General features: G+C 43.6%; 1 protein-coding gene and 1 pseudogene across 11 annotated transcripts in view; one reads left to right on the plus strand and one right to left on the minus strand.

Annotated features, from left to right (window-relative positions):
• The first annotated feature begins 358 nt into the window (after positions 1 to 358).
• LOC139385419 (thiamine transporter 2-like) lies at positions 359 to 17,356 on the plus strand (annotated as a pseudogene).
• Positions 17,357 to 17,596: 240 nt separating this feature from the next.
• LOC139386136 (arf-GAP domain and FG repeat-containing protein 1-like) overlaps positions 17,597 to 19,589 on the minus strand; it is a 47,622-nt gene continuing 45,629 nt past the window's right edge. For all 11 annotated transcript variants that reach the window (XM_071131580.1, XM_071131570.1, XM_071131576.1 and 8 more), the window contains 3 exons: positions 19,048 to 19,200; positions 18,847 to 18,941; positions 17,597 to 18,722 (listed from right to left, as the gene is read on the minus strand). In XM_071131580.1, the coding sequence (XP_070987681.1) occupies positions 18,663 to 18,722; positions 18,847 to 18,941; positions 19,048 to 19,200 (308 nt within the window). In that variant the 3' untranslated portion in view covers positions 17,597 to 18,662. The remainder of the gene's footprint in view (positions 18,723 to 18,846; positions 18,942 to 19,047; positions 19,201 to 19,589) is intronic.

The raw sequence follows: 19,589 nt of genomic DNA on the forward strand, positions 1-19,589 counted from the left end.
ACAAAATGTTACGTACGCATTGTTTTGTCCCAACTTCTCTTTAAGTCATTCAAAAGAGAAGGGGTTTCAATTGATAGTGCAAATTTAACATGGCCATGCTTATCTAATGTTTTAGTTATTGCATACATTTATTGAGCAGGTTGTTGATTGACAGACTGAGCTCAGTGATTACACAAACAAACCAAGGTGACTTCCGTATGGGGACTAGACTCCGGCTGGATTAAGGGTAGTGTGGGTCATGTAAAGGTGACCTGCAGACTAACCTGAGCAGGTAAAGCGATAAACCTGCTTTTTGTATAAAGTATAAACATGTGTGTGGGTGATAATAGTGGCTATCGCTGTTTGTGGATCTGTGAGGATGGAGGCTGTGAAGCGGTGGAGGGCAGGATAGGGCTAGCCCACCACTCTGCTGTGCATCTATGGGTTCTGCGGTACTGTGAAACCTCTTGTACCCTTCATCTACCCTTACCTGACTGGTCCAAACAAAAACCTGATGGTGGAACAGGTACAATAGGCTTCAGGACAAACATTTCAATGCATTGTATTCATGCTCTTATACTATCTTTAATATAACCATGTTATTGACCACTGTATTACTTACCAGCCTGATAAAGAAAAGGTCAATCAAGGGAGAAAATGCTCACACTTGCCCACACATTTTTGATGGCAGCAACTGAGGTCAGGAAGTAATCTGGACCAGGGTTTGAACTTGTGAACTTGTGGCTGTCAGCCCAACACCTTAGCCTTTACGGCAAGAGATCTGAACCTTTTGATGAGGTCGCGGCATCGCTCACTAGATGTTGGATTAAGGTCGCTACAATCAATCAATTAATTTTCTATCTGAATGTTGCAACCTCCCAAACAGACAGCAGTGTTGCACTCTAACCCAGGTGACCAACGAGATCTACCCTGTGTGGACCTACTCCTACCTAGCTGTGATGGTGCCAGTCTTCCTGCTCACCGAATGGTAGCGCTACAAGCCCGTAGTGGTGTTTCAGTGCATCAACTTCTTCCTAACCTGGGCGATGATGCTATTGGTGCAGGTGGTGGCAGCCTTTAAGGCGATGCAGTTCTTCCATGGTGTGAAGTCGGCCTGTGAGGTGGCCTACTTCTCATACATCTACAGCATAGTGGACATGAAACACTACAGCAAGGCTACATCCTTCTGCCGTAGTGTACAGCTGCCAGGCTACACAGTGGGCTCTGTGCTGGGACAGCTGCTGGTCTGTTTCAGCCTCATGTCTTACAACAATAACATCTTGGTACTTAATCTGGTGATGATCTCCATTGCCCTGGTGACTTCCCTCTTCCTGCCCATGCCACAGAGAAGCATGTTCTTCCATCAGAGTCTAAGTGAACCACCACAGACCCCAGAAGGAGGGGACAGGTGTGCAGGTGATGTGTCCACTGAGGGGCCAGTGAGGGCTAGGAGCTGCAGCCAAGTTTTCCTGCTGCTGTTGGAGAGACTTTCTCCAGTGCTACTCCACCAGGGCACTGCTGTACTGGTCAGTGTGGTGGGTACTGGCTACCTGTGGCTACAATGAGGCAATCAACTATGTACATGTGTTGTGGGAGCACATACAGCCATCCCAGAAAGTTACAACCTACAACGGTGGGGTGGAAGCTGTGTCCTGCCGGTTTGGTGAGTATTGAAGCACCAACTATTGGAGTACACATGACAATTGGGTATTTGTAGATGTTTGTCTGGCATTAATAATCAATCATCATCAACAGTCAATCTGCAGTCACACTACTAATATGTACTTAATGGTAAGTTTATCACATCATGTGTGTGACATACAGGTGCAGCGACGGCCAATGGAATGTGTTTCATCCAAGTGGACTGGGCCCAGTGGGGAGAGTTGTTCCTGGGCTCTTTCTCTGGCCTGGGGGCCTTATCATATTTGCAATGTGAGTTTGTGAATTACTGCTATTAGAAAAATGTAGGTGGCAAACTTTAATGATTATTATGCAAGAACAAATGTGACCATTTCCTCCCATGTTCCAAATTGCTACTGACCTCTCTACGGAGAGATAAGCACTGATCTTTGGAGCAAACAACTTTGGGTCTTTGGTACTTCAGACTATCGTCATATCCATTGTGGTGGATGGCATGGGGCTCAGCCTGGGCATGATCCCACAGGTGAGATTAAGGTTCTTGTGTCAAAGGAGGCAAGTCCCTACAAACCATTAGATCCCAAGTCTTCCAACACAACCCCAGTGTTATAATCCAAAGTTAGGAATGTCCTGGATCTTTGACCAAAAAAAAAAATAATACAACAATGTTAAGTATCTGGTTCATTCAAAAAGTATTTTATTTTTTATCTGAACTGTGTAACTGAAGAATAATCTTAATGCTTTTCCACTCTTTCTTGCAGTTCACCATTTATGGAAGCTACTTCTCAGCCATCGCTGTCATCGCTGTCACAGAGACTCCACCACTGCAGAGGAGCCTCCAAGCCCAACCCTGTGTACACCACTGCAAGCTTGAACATGCAGTGGCCCAAAAAGAAGAACCCAAAGTAGAAGTGTTTTTATCTGACCGGTTCTGACCACAGACAATAATCTGTCCAAAACAGAGGAGGGCAAGGTGTCTCACCAAACTTTTACTTTAAATTCTAACATCATGGTGCTCTGTATACTTGAATTAATAATCAAAATAAAAGTTGACACAGACTGGGCATAGACGTTCAACCTCTAGTTTTGATTTACATTTGGTTGAGTTGTCAACTAAATGTGAGTTCAAACTTAAATCAACAACAAATGTCACCAAGTTTAGGTTAAGAGTTGGGTAAAAAATAAATGGAGAAGGTGAAAAGCTTCATGTTCCTCGGCGTACACATCACTGACAATCTGATATGGTCCACCCACCCAGACAGTGTGGTGAAGAAGGCTTAACAGCGCCTTTTCAACCTCAGGAGGCTGAAGACATTTGGCTTGGCACAGAAGACATTCATAAAATTCTACAGATACAGCATTGTGTACAACGCCACCCAGAAGCTCCTCGACCCGTTTCAGTTTGCCTATCAGCCCAGCAGAGGAGTTGATGATGCCATTCTTACTCTCTTCGACATGGTCTATAGAGATCTAGAGGGTGCCAAATTCCATGACTTTTCTTCTGCCTTCAACACAATCCAGGCACAGAGATTCATTAGGGACTACTCCTTAGATGGGGGGCTGGTTTTGTGGCTGTTGGACTTCCTGAGCTAGAGGTCACAGTGGGTCAGTTCCCATCCTGACAGACACCTCGTTAAGTTTGCTGATGACACTGCCTTGATCAGCCTGTTGCATGATGATGAGGAACACCATGGCCCGGTCCTAAATGACTTTGTAGAGTTGTGTGACCAATCACACTTGGTCCTCAATACCAACAAGACCAAAGAGATGTGCATAGACTTCAGGAAGTGTACAACACCTACCTCTGCAACATCTATCAGAGGTCAGAACATAGAGATTGTAGAGGAATACAAATATCTCGGTGTCCTCTTGGACAATAAGCTTGTGTAGAGTAAATGTACAGACCTGATCTACAACAAGAGTCAGCAGAGACTGTACTTTCTCAAAAAGCTGGGATCTTTTAATGTTGACTGGACTATGATAAATCTTTAATTGAGATTATTTAAACTTTTTGTATTGTTTGTTGGTTTGGCAATGCCACTGTCAGCCAGAGAAATATGCTGAGAAGGATTATCACCACAGCAAGCAAGGTACTTTGAGTCAAACAGACAGGTCTGGATGAGATCTTTAAGTTCAGGGCCCTCTGCACAAAATCATTTTAGAACAAGCCACCCCCTGTACCCGGACCTCTGGGTGCAGGAATAGGGCACCCCTCGGCAGGAAAAACAGAACTAGACAATCATTTGTGATATCCCTCCTAAATAGCTGGGGCTAATGTTCCTATTGACCCAGTAAGGTCAGCAGGCTAGTGTCTTTTTATTGGTATGTAACTGTTATGAAAGTTGTATTGTCAATTTGTTTTCTATTTAAACAACACTTTAAACATGCACATGACATTGCAACAAAACAGATCACCAGGGAAACACTTCCTGCCCTCCAGGACATCTACAGCACTGGGTGTCACAGGAAGGCCAAGAAGATTATGAAGGACCTCAGCCACAGCTTGATCACCCACTACCATCCAGAAGGTGAGGTCAGTGGAGGTGGATCAAAGTTGGGACCAAGAGACTGAAGAACAGCTTCTATCTCAATGCCACCAGCCTGCCTCCGCTCAGTACCCTGCCCTGAACTTTAGTCACTGTCACTAGCCGGCTACCACCCGGTACACAACCCTGCACCTTAGAGGGTGCTGCCCTATGTACATAGCCATGGGACATTGGTTACTTTAATACTGTTTTTTTATGTATATACTGTATTCTAGTCAAGGCCTACCCTATTAACTATTGCTGTAAATATAGTATTCTATCCTAAGTATTCTACAGACTTACTACATAGTATATACATATTATGCCCATAATGTCTATATATCCCATCATCTATATTTATATTTATACTACGGACTCTGACATTGGAGCTAGGAACACAAGAATTTCACTACACCCGCAATACCATATGCTAAATAAACTCAGCAAAAAAAGAAACAGCCCTTTTTCAGGACCCTGTCTTTTAAAGATAATTCGAAAAAATCCAAATAACTTCACAGAAAAGGGTTGTAAAGGGTTTAAACACAAAAGGGTTGTAAAGGTTTTAAACACTTTCCCATGCTTGTTCAATGAACCATAAACAATTCATGAACATGCACCTGTGGAACGGTCGCTAAGACACTAACAGCTTAGGCAATTAAGGTCACAGTTATGAAAACTTAGGGCACTAAAGAGGCCTTTCTACTGACTCTGAAAAACAACAAAAGAAAGATGCCCAGTGTCCCTGCTCATCTGTGTGAACGTGCCTTAGGCATGCTGCAAGGAGGCATGAAGACTGCAGGGCAATAAATTGCAATGTCTGTACTGTGAGACGCCTAAGACAGCGCTACAGGGAGACAGGACGGACAGCTGATCATCCTCACAGTGGCAGACCACGTGTAACAACACCCGCACAGGATTGGTACATCCGAACATCACACCTGCGGGACAGGTACAGGATGGCAACAACAACTGCCCGAGTTACACCAGGAACGCACAATCCCTCCATCAGGGCTCAGACGGTCCGCAATAGGCTGAGAGAGGCTGGACTGTGGGCTTGTAGGCCTGTTGTAAGGCAGGTCTTCACCAGACATCACCGGCAGCAACGTCGCCTATGGGCACAAACTCATCGTCGCTGGACCAGACAGGACTGGCAAAAAGTGCTCTTCACTGACAAGTCGCGGTTTTGTCTCACCAGGGGTGATGGTTGGATTCGCGTTTATCATCAAAGGATTGAGCGTTACACCGAGGCCTGTACTCTGGAGCAGGATCAATTTGGAGGTGGAGGATCCGTCATGGTCTGGGGTGGTGTGAAATGTCTGGGAACTTGCAGGTGCCTTGGTGGAAGAGTAGTGTAACATCTCACAGCAAGAACTGGCAAATCTGGTGCAGTCCATGAGGAGGAGATGCAATGCAGTACTTAATGCAGCTGGTGGCCACAACAGATACTGACTGTTACTTTTGATTTTGAGTGTTAAGTGTGCTGAAAATAAACACAGTTGACAGTGAGAGGACGTTTCGTTTGTTGCTGACTTTGTGTATGCGACCAATAACATTTTATTTGATGACATAGATTTTTGTGGTTGAAATAACATGAAAACGACATTGATTCAAGAAGTTTTGTCCAGTGGGTACATGTTGCATGAGCATGATTTAGCCTACTCCAACTACTCTGTAATTAAACAAAAAAAAGAGGTGTACAGCTGATATGCAGGTATGATTTATTAATTTAATTTATTTATGCACTCATGTCTCAGTTCTAGAAGGAATGTATGTCAGTGGACCAGAAGTAGTGCCCTTTGAGAAAGTTGTTGATTGACAGATGGAGCTCAGCGATTACACAAACAACCTGAGGTTAGTATGCTACTACTACAGTATTGTAGTAGGGAGCCGATAACCCTGGACAGATAACACAGCTAAATCTGACTCATCTGGACAGGTACAGCAGGAAAACCTCAGCAGGTGAAAGTTTTGAAGTTGTGTGGTGACAATCTCTGTGGATCTGTGAGAATGGAGGCTGTAAAGCAGTGAAGGACAGGATGGGGCTATGCCACCACTCTGTTGTGTATCTATGGGTTCTTCAGTACTGTGAAACCCTTAGAACCTTTTCTCATACCTTACCTGACAGGTTCAGACAAAAACCTGACAGTGGAACAGGTAAGCTACTACAGTACTGAAATATCAATATAATGCCATTCCCGCACTCTTGAGATTTTGAACAGCACTATATCTATGAGGACACCAGGGAACAAAGTAACACGGGGTCAGTTGTAACAGTATGATAATTGAATGTTACCCACTGTGTTAATGCTTGGTTAGTGTCTCTACAAGCCTAAGAAGTTAGTTTAAATCCATCAATTTTTTTTTTTATTGACAAAAATTAGATCCTAAAATAATATCCTCTCTCCGTTTGTATAGTTGATGACAATAATTATTGTTGTATTTTCTCACAAGATTTAGATAATTACAGGCTAGTGGGGAGTTAGTACTTAAAACCTTACATGGTATTTAGACACATTCACACAATGATGTAAAATGTTGCTTCTTTACATCAATTTTAGCAGTACAACTAAAAGAATGCCTTAAAGAAATAAGGTCAAATTCATACGTTTGTATGCTAATATAAATAGCCTACAGTGCCTTGAAAAATGATTTGCCCCCTTTCTGATTGGCTCTATTTTTTACATATTTTTTATACTGAATGTTAACAGATCTTTAACCAAAACCTAATATTTGATAAAGGGAACTTGAATTTACAAATAACGAAAAAAGATATACTTATTTTATTTATTTAATTAACAAAAGTTATGTAACACCCAATTCCCCTGTGTGAAAAGGCAATTTCTGAAAAGGCAAAATAACTGGTTATTCCACCTTTAGCTGCAATGACTGGAACCAAATGCTTCCTATATTTGTTGATCAGTCTCACGTCGCTGTGGAGGAATTTTGGCCCACTCTTGCATGCAGAACTGCTTTAACTCAGCGACATTTCTGGGTTTTCAAGCATGAACTGCTCGTTTCAAGTCCTGCCACAGCATCTCAATTTGGATTAGGTCTGAACTTTGACTAGGCCATTCCAAAACTTCAAATTCGTTGCTTTTTCATGTAGACTTGATTGTGTGTTTTGGATCATTGTCTTGCTGCATGAACCAGCTGTGCTTCAGCTTCAGCTCAGAGACGGATGGCCTGACGTTCTCCTGTAGAATACACAATTCATGGTTCCATCTATTAAGGGAAGTCGTCCAGGTCCTGAGGCAGCAAAGCATCCCCAAACCATCACACAACATCCACCATGCTTGACCGTTGGTATAAGTTTCTTACTGTGGAATGCAGTGTTTGGTTTTCGCCAGACATAAATGGGACCCATATCATCCAAAACTTTGACACAAATTTGCCAAAAAGCACCTGGATAATCATCAAGACTCTTGGAAGAATGTTCTATGTTAATGTTCTGAGTTAAAAGTTTAACTTTTTGCACAGGATGGGTCCCATTATGCCTGGCGAAAACCAAACACTGCATTTCACTGTAAGAACCTTAAACCAACAGTCAAGCATGGTGCTGGTAGTGTGATTATTATTATTATTTGTATTTATTATTAAAACATACTACCTGCAGTGAAGCAGCTCAATATTTACATTACATTCTGTCATATAACCGTCTCCTGTCCAGAGCGACCCATAGGAGCAACCAGGGTCAAGAGCCCCGCCCAAGGGCACGCCGATATATCTCCCACCAAGTCAAAATGGGCCCCTGAAATAAAATAAGTATGCAACTGTTGTTTTATTTGTTCACTCAGGTTCTCTTTATCCAATATTATGTTTTGTTTGAAGATCTGACGACGTTCAGTATCAAAAATATGCAAAAATAGAGAAAATTAGAGAGAGTGCAAATACTTTTTTCACAGCACTGTATATTAAATGTTGGTCAAATAAGGGTTTTTGGTCAATATGAAATTCCTAAAAGATCAAATGGAAATATTTGTCAATTGAATATATTTTCATCCAAATATCAGTTTCAAATCATAACATCAATAACAAACATTTCAATTACCAGTATTTATTTTTACTATGGAAGACAGTGTTACATTAACGCCACAGCCTATTGCATATAATCAAACTAGGTCAATTGTAACATTTCACTTCGGCCACTTTTGGTTGAATCGTAAAGGACTGGTAGTTCCAAGAAACTTGTTTAATTGTAGCTGAGATACAGTTGAAGTCCGAAGTTAACATACACCTTAGCCAAATACATTTAAACTCAGTTTTTTACAATTCCTGACATTTAATTCTAGTAAAAATTCCCAGTCTTAGGTCAGTTAGGATCACCACTTTATTTTAAGAATGTGAAATGTCAGAATAATAGTAGAAATAATTATTTATTTCAGCTTTTATTTCTTTCATCACATTCCCAGTGGGTCAGAAGTTGACATACACTCAATTAGTATTTGATAGCATTGCCTTTAAATTGTTTAATTTGGGTCAAAACATTTCGGGTAGACTTCCACAAGCTTCCCACAATAAGTTGGGTGAATTTTGGCCCATTCCTCCTGACAGAGCTGGTGTAACTGAATCAGGTTTGTAGGCCTCCTTGCTTGCACACACTTTTTCAGTTCTGCCCACAAATGTTCTATGGGATTGAGGTCAGGGCTTTGTGATGGCCACTCCAATACCTTGACTTTCTTGTCCTTAAGCCATTTTGCCACAATTTTGGAAGTATGCTTGGGGTCATTGTCCATTTGGAAGACCCATTTGCAACCAAGCTTTAACTTCCTGACTGATGTCTTGAGATGTTGCTTCAACATACAGTATCCACATCATTTTCGAACCTCGTGATGCCATCTATTTTGTGAAGAGCACCAGTCCCTCCTTCAGCAAAGCATCCCCACAACATGAAGCTGCCACCCCCGTGCTTCACGGTTGGGATGGTGTTCTTCGGCTTGCAAGCCTCCCCCTTTTTCCTCCAAGCATAACGATGGTCATTATGGCCAAACAGTTCTATTTTTGTTTCATCAGACCAGAGGACATTTCTCCAAAAAGTACGATCTTTGTCCCAATGTGCAGTTGCAAACCGTAGTCTGGCTTTTTAATGGCGGTTTTGGAGCAGTGGCTTCTACCTTGCTGAGCAGCCTTTCAGGTTATGTCGATATAGGACTCGTTTTACTGTGGATATAGATACTTTTGTACCAGTTTCCTCCAGCATCTTCACAAGGTCATTTGCTGTTGTTCTGGGATTGATTTGCACTTTTTGCACCAAAGTACGTTCATCTCTAGGAGACAGAACGCGTCTCCTTCCTGAGCGGTATGACGGCTGCGTGGTCCCATGGTGTTTATACTTGCGTACAACATCCTGGTATGTACCCTGGTGTTGATCTTCATCGCCCTGGGGCCTTCCCTCTTCCTGCCCATGCCACAGAGAAGCATGTTCTTCCAACGGAGTCAGGAGAGGCATACAACTGGAAATGTTGTAGAAATGGACGCCCAAGAACTACCAGAGGCCCTAGGAAGAGGGGACATGTGTGCAGGTGAGGGGCCAGTGAGAGCTAGGAGCTGCAGCCAGGTTCTTATCCAGCTGTGGAGAGACTTCCTCAAGTGATACTCTTCCAGGGAGCGGCTGTACTGGTCAGTGTGGTGGGCACTGGCCACCTGTAGCTATAACCAGACAATCAACTATGTACAGGCACTGTGGCAGCACATAGAGCCATCCCAGAACTTCACAGTCTACAATGGAGGGGGGGAAGCTGTGACAAACCTATTTGGTGAGTAGCGAACAACACTATAGATCTGTTATGATGCGTTGTGTGCTCAGTTCAAGTTGGGTCTGACTGAGACCCGTGTCCTGTGCCAGGCCAGAATCGCCCCGGGATGGACCACCCAGGGAGGCACATTAGTTAACATAATGATCACTGCACCAGTGTTTAATGGTGGTGTAGCCAGCGGTAAATAACATGTCGACCAGTGCACCGGAGATTGTATCGAGGTGCCTGCGGATCTGATGTGCTTCCCACTGGACAGCTGTATCACGGTGTTGCCAGCTCTAGCTAGTAACGTGGCCCATTTTTGCCCTTCCCTGTATTATATTTCAAGTAGGATAGCAGTTTACACAATAAATGACTCATATTGGTAGTCATCTAGATGTCACCGTGTTGCAGTCTACTCAATGGGGTGAGCATGAACGGCAAAACCACCTGGACACAGTATCTTTCGCTCCCATTTGCCAAGCACTGCAGTCCCGCAACAGGGTGGGAAATAGCTACTATAGTGTAGCTAATGTCAGGGGGTGACAGTCACAGCAAGCACATGCATGCAACACATTCAAGCAACAGTACACTCAGCAGTTTTATTAACTGAAAGTGTACAATTATGTTTTGTGTAAAACTAACAGTGAAATGCGACCCCGACTCACCCGCTCAGGCTTCAAAACCAAGCTCTTGTAGTTGTTCTGCTGCTAAGTGAAATCCGACTCGGTAGACCCGTAGAATGAGGAAGTAGCCAGGAGCCAATAGAAAGAGAAGCATCCAGGAGCCAATAGAAAGAGGGGCTGGCTTTCCCTGGTTAGTCCAAGAGAAGCATCCTGGAGCCAATTGAACGGGGGTTGGTTTTCCCTGCGCGGTCTTTCCCTTGACGTGGGTCGCAGTTGGATCATTTTGCTCAGTTCGTCATCAGAAACCTTGCTTACCTAGCAATGGATACAAACATATGCAACTTCACATGTAATCAGATTGTTCTATATCGTGGAGAGCTGTCCCACAGGCTTCACTCCTATTGGTTTACCCTGCTGCCTAGGCGGTGCAGCCTGATAACAAAATGATGCATGCACTAAAGCCAATGGGAGACCAGCTGGCCCTATATAATGGAGCGCCCCCCCATCAGCCTCCCTTTTTCTTCAGCGAGACTGAAGATTGCCTTGAAGAGAAGCACTGCTGTTGATGTAGAAGACACTCAACGTTGTCGGCTACTGCAGACCCCCACGACCTATGTCATGTGTGCTTGGTTGGGAAGTTGAGGGTGCTTATGGTGAATTTGAGTGTGGTGACGGGACCGCAGTGTTTGAGGAGATAAATGACGCTGAGGGTCTCTCCATGCATTCATCTGTTCCTCCTGCCTCTGCGCTCTGAATTCCCGTGGCACATTGAGGGGGCCGCAAAGCATCTCGAGATACCATATGCACATGATGCAGGATGGTCCATGGAGAGAGCAAAGACACAGGCTCTTTTTACCCTGGCCATGCCTTCTCTGGACAACTATGCAGAGGGTTCCTGAAACTAAACCACTGATGGAGAGACTCCCTACCCAGGCCTACTTTCCATTAACTAGAGTGGCAGGGCGGCAGAAGGCCATTGTCAACGGCATCTCACGACTTGAGAAAGCTGTGGCGGCCTACCTGGTCCCGAGCTACACACTTCTCTAAACTCCTCGGCTCAGCTCTGGCTCGGATGGCAACGAGGAAAACGTCTATCTCCGAGGCTGAGGTGGAAGAAGTGTCACTACTGTCGGGTGCCAACCTCCACCTCACACGCCACTGGGCTTCAACAAACTACACCCATATGACATTGTCGCAAAAGAGCCTATCTTCCATGCCAGTCGGACTAACTCTCATTCCACTCTTTCTTTCCAGAGGTGTCACAGCCCCAACAGGGGTGTGGCTGTTGAGTAGGACAGTGTTTGTGCTGTGCCACACAACTGAGCGGCGTTCTCATCAGCCTCCAATTATGTTGGGGCTGGGGGCCAGCGATTTTTGTTCTGTACGCCCAGCGAGATCTGACACTGGGGTTATGGACGTAACCGTCATGTAGATGCCTCCGATCCCCTTTCGGGGGAGGCCCTCCTTGGGCTGTGCTACTGTTATATAGTCGGCATTCAGCAGCGGTCAGGACCATAGGGGAATACAGACGTTTTCTACCGAATACTTCTCAGCTTCGCACTGTCACGCTTTCACCACATTATTAGGAGTACTCTGCCGACCTGGCTAGTTGGAAGTTGAGGCATACCCCTCCACCCTTTGCAGTGATTGTGGAAACGGTGAAGGCATCTCCAGAGAAGGTTGCAGTTGACACATTTCACACACCTGGGTTTCGCTGTGAACAGCGGATTGTTCATCTGGGTCTCCAGTTTTACACTCCGAACATGACGGCACGGATTTCGGATCCTCGAAAATCTGTGATTCTGTTGGCCCTCAGTCGGTATCATCCGACACACGGTGACGGCGCACTTGGTACTGTCCCTTCTAGGGCTCAGGCCGTCTGCCCACACTGCGGTCCCGCACATGCGCAGGCTACAGGGGTGGTTCACCCAGCTACAACTAGAACCTGTGCGTCATCGTTGTCATCTGTTAGTAGTTCTCCACTCTCTGAGTGGATCTGACCTTCTGAACTATTGTCGTCCCGATGGGCAGAGTGTCCTCGCACATCCCAGTCTATACAGATGCGTCTCTGGCTGGATGGAGCAGGACATCTCAGACTGGCGGTGGGAGATGCGTGGCCTCCATTGGAGTGTCACATCAACCTCCTGGAGCTGGTACTGCAACGTGTTGGTCTGGCCAGACAATCGAACTGCGGTGGCCTACATCAACCACCAGGGAAGAGTTTGGTCTCCTGCGCTTCACCTCCTGGCAGAGGCGCTGTGGTTGTGGGCTCACGAGCACCTACGCCTGTTGACATTTCTACACATTTCAGGCCACCTCAACAAAGGAGCAGACCTCAGTCCTGAGGGTCCTGCAGTCCTTTTCACCATGACATTCACAGCCAACATCTGGGCCTGCTATGCTGGCTACATTGTCTTCAAGTGCCTCTACATGCTGCTTATCCCCATAGCCATGTGAGTACTGCCGTCTGAATAACAATATGCCTGATTTTACATTTCAAAAATCCCTTTTGACGGTAATATATGAAAGGGACACGTTATAGGGACATTACACTCCTAAATCAAAGTTTATCAGATGTTTTCATCCAAATGAGTCCACATCCCACACCATTGGTTGTGTAGACAGATCCACAGTGCATTCGGAAAGTACTCAGATCCCTTGACTTTTTCCACAATTTGTTACGTTACAGCCTTATTTTAAAATGGATTAAACCATTTTCCCTCATCAACCTACACACAATACCCCATAATGATAAAGCGAAAATAGTTTTATTTTTTTGCAAATGTATTAAAAACAGAAATACATGATTTATATAAGTATTCAGACCCTTTGCCTTGAGACTCGAAATTGTTTCCATTGATCATCCTTGAGATGTTTCTACAACTTGATTGGAGTCTACCTGTGGTAAATTCAATTGATTGGACATGATTTGGAAAGGCAACACCTGTCTATATAAGGTTCAACAGTTGACAGTGCATGTCAGAGCAAAAACCAAGCCATGAGATCAAAGGAATTGTCCGTAGAATGCCGAGACAGCATTGTGTCGAGGCACAGATCTTGGGAAGGGTACCAAAACTTTTCTGCATCAATGAAGGCCCCTAAGAACACAGTGGCCTCGATCATCCTTGATGAAAACCTGCACCAGAGCGCTCAGGACCTCAGACTGAGGCGAAGGTTCACCTTTGTTAAGGGAATTTTTTATCAATGATGACTAATTATGTATACATTTCAATCAGGACTGACTAGTCCAAATGCTATTATGAACTGTACATGTATGAATTTTCTCTCTTGCTCCCATTCCCAATTGTATATAATGTAGTCAGGAGTTTAGAACAATGCCTTGGTACAAATGAATGAACTATCTCCAGATGGCAGGGACGGACTATCTCCAGACTGTCTAGAATGCTTATCTACACTGACTGACCTTGGCTTTAGGCGAGGAGGGAAGGCTTGAGAACTATAGGGCCTCTCTACTAGTGTCATGAAGAGATAGAACATTTAGAAAACGCTGACGTCATTTTCAGTTTATAACCTGTGGTAAAATTTGTATGAAGGCAGTACTCTCTTGAATTAAACGCTGTTACCTGACTTAAGACCGGGGCTCTGTCCATTCTTATAAAATAAGGGTCTTACAAACCCTTAATGCATTGACAGAGTGTTTAATTTTGATTGGGAATTAAAACAGAGGAATTTAGTATCCCTTCAACAACCTTCCAACAGGACACTGATCCTAAGCACACAGCCAAGACAATGCAGGAGTGGCCTCGGGACAAGTCTCTGAATGTCCCTCAGTGGCCCAACCAGAGCCCGGACTTGAATCCGATCAAACATATCTGGAGAGACTTGAATATAGCTGTGCAACGATGCTCCCCATCCAACCTGATAGAGCTTGAGGGTCTGCAGAGAAGAATGGGGAAAAACTCCCCAAATTCATACAGGTGTGCCAAGCTTGTAGCGTTGTACCCAAGAAGACTAGAGGCTGTAATCGCTGCCAAAGGTGCTTCAACAAAGTACTGAGTAAAGGGTCTGAATACTTATGTAAATCTGATCGTTTTTATACATTTGCAAAAAATTCTAAAACCTGTTTTTGCCTCGTCATTATGGGGTGTTGTGTGTAGATTGATGAGGAATTTAAAATATATTAAAATATATATATTTTTAAATAGCTGTAACATAACATTTGGAAAAAGTCAAGGGGTCTGAATACTTTCCGAATGCACTGTAGCTACACGCCTCATGCCCAAATTAATGGAAAAAATAAGCACTGCAAATCTGGAAATGACATGAGGTTCGATTCAAACTTAGGAGAGGCATGGATTTCCTACGCACTTCTTAATAGTTACTTTTCAGACTTACCTTATGCAGGTGAATAATGAGCTTTGCAATCATGGTTCCCTTACACACACTGAATACATTTAATTCAACCACTGAAAACCCTCCTACTTGCAGGCCAACATTTTCACGTGGAGTTTTCATTGAATAGGGTTTTCAGTACATTTATCTATAGCCATCCTTTTAAATTTGGTGCACCTTTAATTTGAATTCACTCCACAGAGTCACTAGAACATATGGAGAGAAATCAAATCAAATTGTATTGGTCACATTCACATGGTTAGCAGATGTTAATGCGAGTGTAGCGAAATGCTTGTGCTTCTAGTTCCGACAACTCAGTAATATCTAACAAGTAATCTAACAATGCCCCAACAACTACCTAATACACGCAAATCTAACGGGATGGAATAACAATATGTACATATAAATATATGGATGAGTGATGGCTGTGCAGCATAGGCAAGATGCAATAGATGGTATAAGATACAGTATATACATATGAGTAATGTAAGATATGTAAACATTAAAGTGGCATTGTTTAAAGTGAGTAGTGATCCATTTCTTAAAGTGGCCAATGATTTGAGTCTCTGTGTAGTCAGCAGCCTCTCGGAGTTAGTGATTGCTGTTTAGCAGTCTGATGGCCTTGAGGTAGAAGCTGTTGTTCAGTCTCCTGGTCCCAGCTTTGATGCACGGTTCAGAATATTAGGGATCAATGAAAGAAAGCCTTGTAAACAAACTCATATTAATCTCATTTTCATCACCAAATGGTAGACATAAAAATACTCTGATGATTATTTAGGGTTAGGGAAGAATTTATGACTAATAAAATAAAAAAAAACAGGTTACAGTGCCTCTACACACTAAACGTATTGATGAATCAAAAATAGTGGTTTGATTCATCCATATTCAATTGTTTAATTCATGAAATATTGGAAGGTGAGAAAAGGGATACAATAGAAGTAGAACCATGTTCCTCCACCTTAATGATCCTCACTAATCATGGAACTGTGATGACAGCAGTCCAGTCATCGTGAACCAGGCGCCAGGCTCCAGGTTTAAACTGTTACGAATGGTCTGCGTTCCATAATGATTCAAATAGGCTATAGTCCCAAATTATTGCTGGTAATACGTTAGCCTAATATGATCCGCTATTGCTAGCGATCCTCAGGAACAGTCACACAAATGTGACAGATGAAAGGTAAACTAATGATGTGATGGAATGACGCAAAATGTAAAGAAACTAACACTAACGTGAGTTCAAAATGTATTGGTATAACTGGCTACTGATAGTGGCTAGTATTTAACACCATACAAATTGGGAAAAGAAAACAGTGAAAAGTCCAGGCATATAATTAAAACATTGTAGAAATCATAAATAAACTTGGTAGGTTTGGCACTATGCTGTCATTTGTGCATGGCTACAGAAGTCTATAGTTTGGGTCTCCAAAATTCATCCCTGAAGGTTATAACGCCAGCATTTCATAAACCTCACTGTGGGTTAAATTGATATGCTTCAGTTCTGCCATATGACTGGTTTTACATTAATTTTGCCTCCAGCAATCATAGAGTAAAACACATTTACAATCCCCTTATCCACACCAATTAATCATTTACCTAGCGCTTATCAATTTGTAAGTTACAGTGCACGGAGAATGGTGCTATTTCTATTGGAAAAAATAAAGTAGGCCTAGATGTTGCTCCACTTAGAACAGATAGGTTGCTCGACATTATTCATTGTTCCATCACGCATAAAGGTGGTGGAATTATGAGGGAATTAAACCAAGGTCAGAATACAGCATATCTGTCGACACCTCTCTACCAAACCTACATTTCTGTGATCTCCACCCTGAACCCTGATAGCTGGCTGAAACATGTGGAGCAGAGAGAAAAGGGGATAAAAACGGAATTCAGTTCCATTTGCGTGCGTATAACTTGGGTCTGAATCGGCCCCATGGTGTTGATCTATTTATTCTATTAATTTTAGATTGTGGGATATAGCTGGATCTAAAAAAAACTAAATGGCCTGGGACATGGACCCCTTTTTAGATCTGAAACGTTACAAAATTACCCTTTAATATTTGGTAGAGGGAAAAACATGCCCCCTTTCCTTCCAGGTTCCAAATTTCTACGGAGATCTCCACGGAGAGATATGCACTGATCTTCAGAGCAAACAACTTTGGGGCTTTGGTCCTTCAGACTTTCATCACAGCCGTTGTGGTGGATGGCAGAGGGATCGGCTTGGGCATCATCCCACAGGTGAGTTAACAGTTGAAGTGTCACAGGACAATAATAAGACCTGCTTGCTAGCCCTACGACTGAAGAGTAAGGAATAAGCTTAACGTTTTTCCACTGTTTTTTGCAGTTCACCATTTATGGAAGCTACTTCTCAGCCATCGCTGTCATTTTCTTTCTGAGGGGTGTGTACATGATTATGAGAGGGTGGCAAAGCCACAGAGACTCCACCACTGCAGAGGAGCCTCCAAGTCTGAAAGACAGTGACACTGGCCCTGAACAAAGACTCTGAGCTGAAGAAACTGACCACTGGGCCATGTTCTGTAGGCACGGAATGGGAGAAAACGTTTTGAAACGGGGAGTTTCTACCCGAGTGTGTCCATAAAGAAAGCACATTTTTGTTTTCGTTTTTGGTATATTGTGCCCTACTGAATTAAAGACCCTGATGACAGTCAGGTCTGATGGTTTGATATTATTTACAGTCTATACTCCTGAGCAAGAGTAACAGCTCCACAGTATTCAGAATGCAACATTTTTATCGTGATAGAAATCTTTTTATATACAGTATATCAAAAATATTTCAATATATAAAAATGGAGATGTACAGTAACAGCAATACAAAGACATGGTTTGGTCATTATTTTTAGTTAAAATTCATTTTAATATATATACACATTAACTTAAATGTCTTTAACACCCAACATCAGTGGAATTCAGTCTATATTGTAGTAAACCACTTGGACAGCAGGACAGGTGAGAGCACAGGTGAGAGCACAGGTGAGAGCCCATCCCCTTCCAGGTGGAGTCTCTGCCCTCGAGGCCAATCACAGAAGAGGTGAGATACTCCTCCCCCTCTTCTGTAACAAATTATGAAATGCATGTTCACCTCTTATTCTCTGTAAAAATAGTCCTACCGATACCACGCTGTACAAACTGCTTTTGGTTCTTCTTTACAAATACAGTAACTCACAGTAGTCTTTTCCAAGTAACAGTTCTGCCTTAAACTCGTGTTAAAGATACAAATACTGATATGCACAGAGCTAATTTCCTCTAAGAAAAAAATATTTACAGAATTGCAGCGTAATGAATGGGAAAATTTTGCAATAACTTAGTATCAGCCAGTTTGAATATACATTTGGCTCAGCTGAGGCCAGGCCAGATCACAGGTTAGATGGCGGATGAGGGGAAACTCCGCCCCTTTAACACATTTACATGCGAGTCATTTAGCAGACCCTCTTATCCAGAGCAATTTACAGGAGGAGCTATTAGGGTTAAGTGCCTTGCTCAAGGGCACAGACATATTTTTAACCTAGTCAGTTCAGTGATTCAAACCAGCGACCTTTCAGTTACTGGCCCAAAGCTCTTAACAGCTAGGCTTCCTGCCACCCCTAACACCACCCCCCTTCCCTCTACACACCTTTACCTTGTTTTGTGTTGCCATGGACGGTGTCAGTTACGTCACTTAATACAAAATACCAGTTTTAGAAACATTGGGTTTGTCTTCTTTAAAGCGTCTTGTGAAACAAAACAGTGCAAGAGGTGAGAGCGGTGCACGCCAGTTGACAACACCCTAGTGGTGGAGTTCAGGTGGAGCAGTGCTATAAGAAAGGATTCGTTGAAGAGCTTCCTGAGGGATAGTGTCCTGAAGGGGCGCCCGCCTGGAAGGACGACAAAGACAGAGAGAGGGAGAAAGGGGGCCATTAAATCACCACTAGTGAAACTAAAAAGTTTTATCAAATGGAGACTGTGGACACTTGGCTTTCAACCAATGGTCCCACTCACCAAGAAGGGGTTACTAGAGACCCCGGGTGCAGCCATCGCCTGCCCAAAGGGGGTCGCCACAGCCTTGGCCTGTCCATAGGCTGAAAACCCCCCTCCTGGTGGACCAGAGAAAGAGGTGAATACTAAAGGTTTAAATAAAAGGGGTACACTACACAAATTCATGCAAAGCACACATACACCCATGCAAACACCCACACACACCGTTGGGTTGCTGGGGATAGGCCGGAGGCTGGGGGAAGGGGCCCTGGCCTGGGAAGGGCTGTTGGAAGGTCCCACTGAAGCTGGTGGGGAGGTTGTAGGTAGCAGCGTTCCTGAATCCGGCTGGCATGCTCATGGACCCTGTGCCAAACGTGGCTGCAAGATAGGCGGGAGAGGAGAGGACACTCAATCTACAAAATATCACATCAGTTACACAGAGCTTACGCTACACGATCACTGCTAAGTGCTAACGCAGACCACAAAACATCTGAAGCGCCCACCTAGCCACCTAGTCTAGCCATAATCACACCTGACGCCAGGTTAACATTTGCAAACAACCTGAACGAAAAACACCTTTACTGAGCAGTGTACAATTAAACACAATTAAACACAGAAACAATCACGGCAACAGCAGAAAAACTACTTTGTGACTAGAATGAGTCTCAGAGACTAGCTCTATCCATAACATAACCAGCATTAAAGTACACAGTATCTAGCACACAGTTACAGTACTACAGCACTCAGGGTATAAGCAATCTTAGCAA

Source organism: Oncorhynchus clarkii, chromosome 27 (assembly GCF_045791955.1).
Source record: "Oncorhynchus clarkii lewisi isolate Uvic-CL-2024 chromosome 27, UVic_Ocla_1.0, whole genome shotgun sequence".
Classification (NCBI taxonomy): Eukaryota; Metazoa; Chordata; class Actinopteri; order Salmoniformes; family Salmonidae; genus Oncorhynchus; species Oncorhynchus clarkii.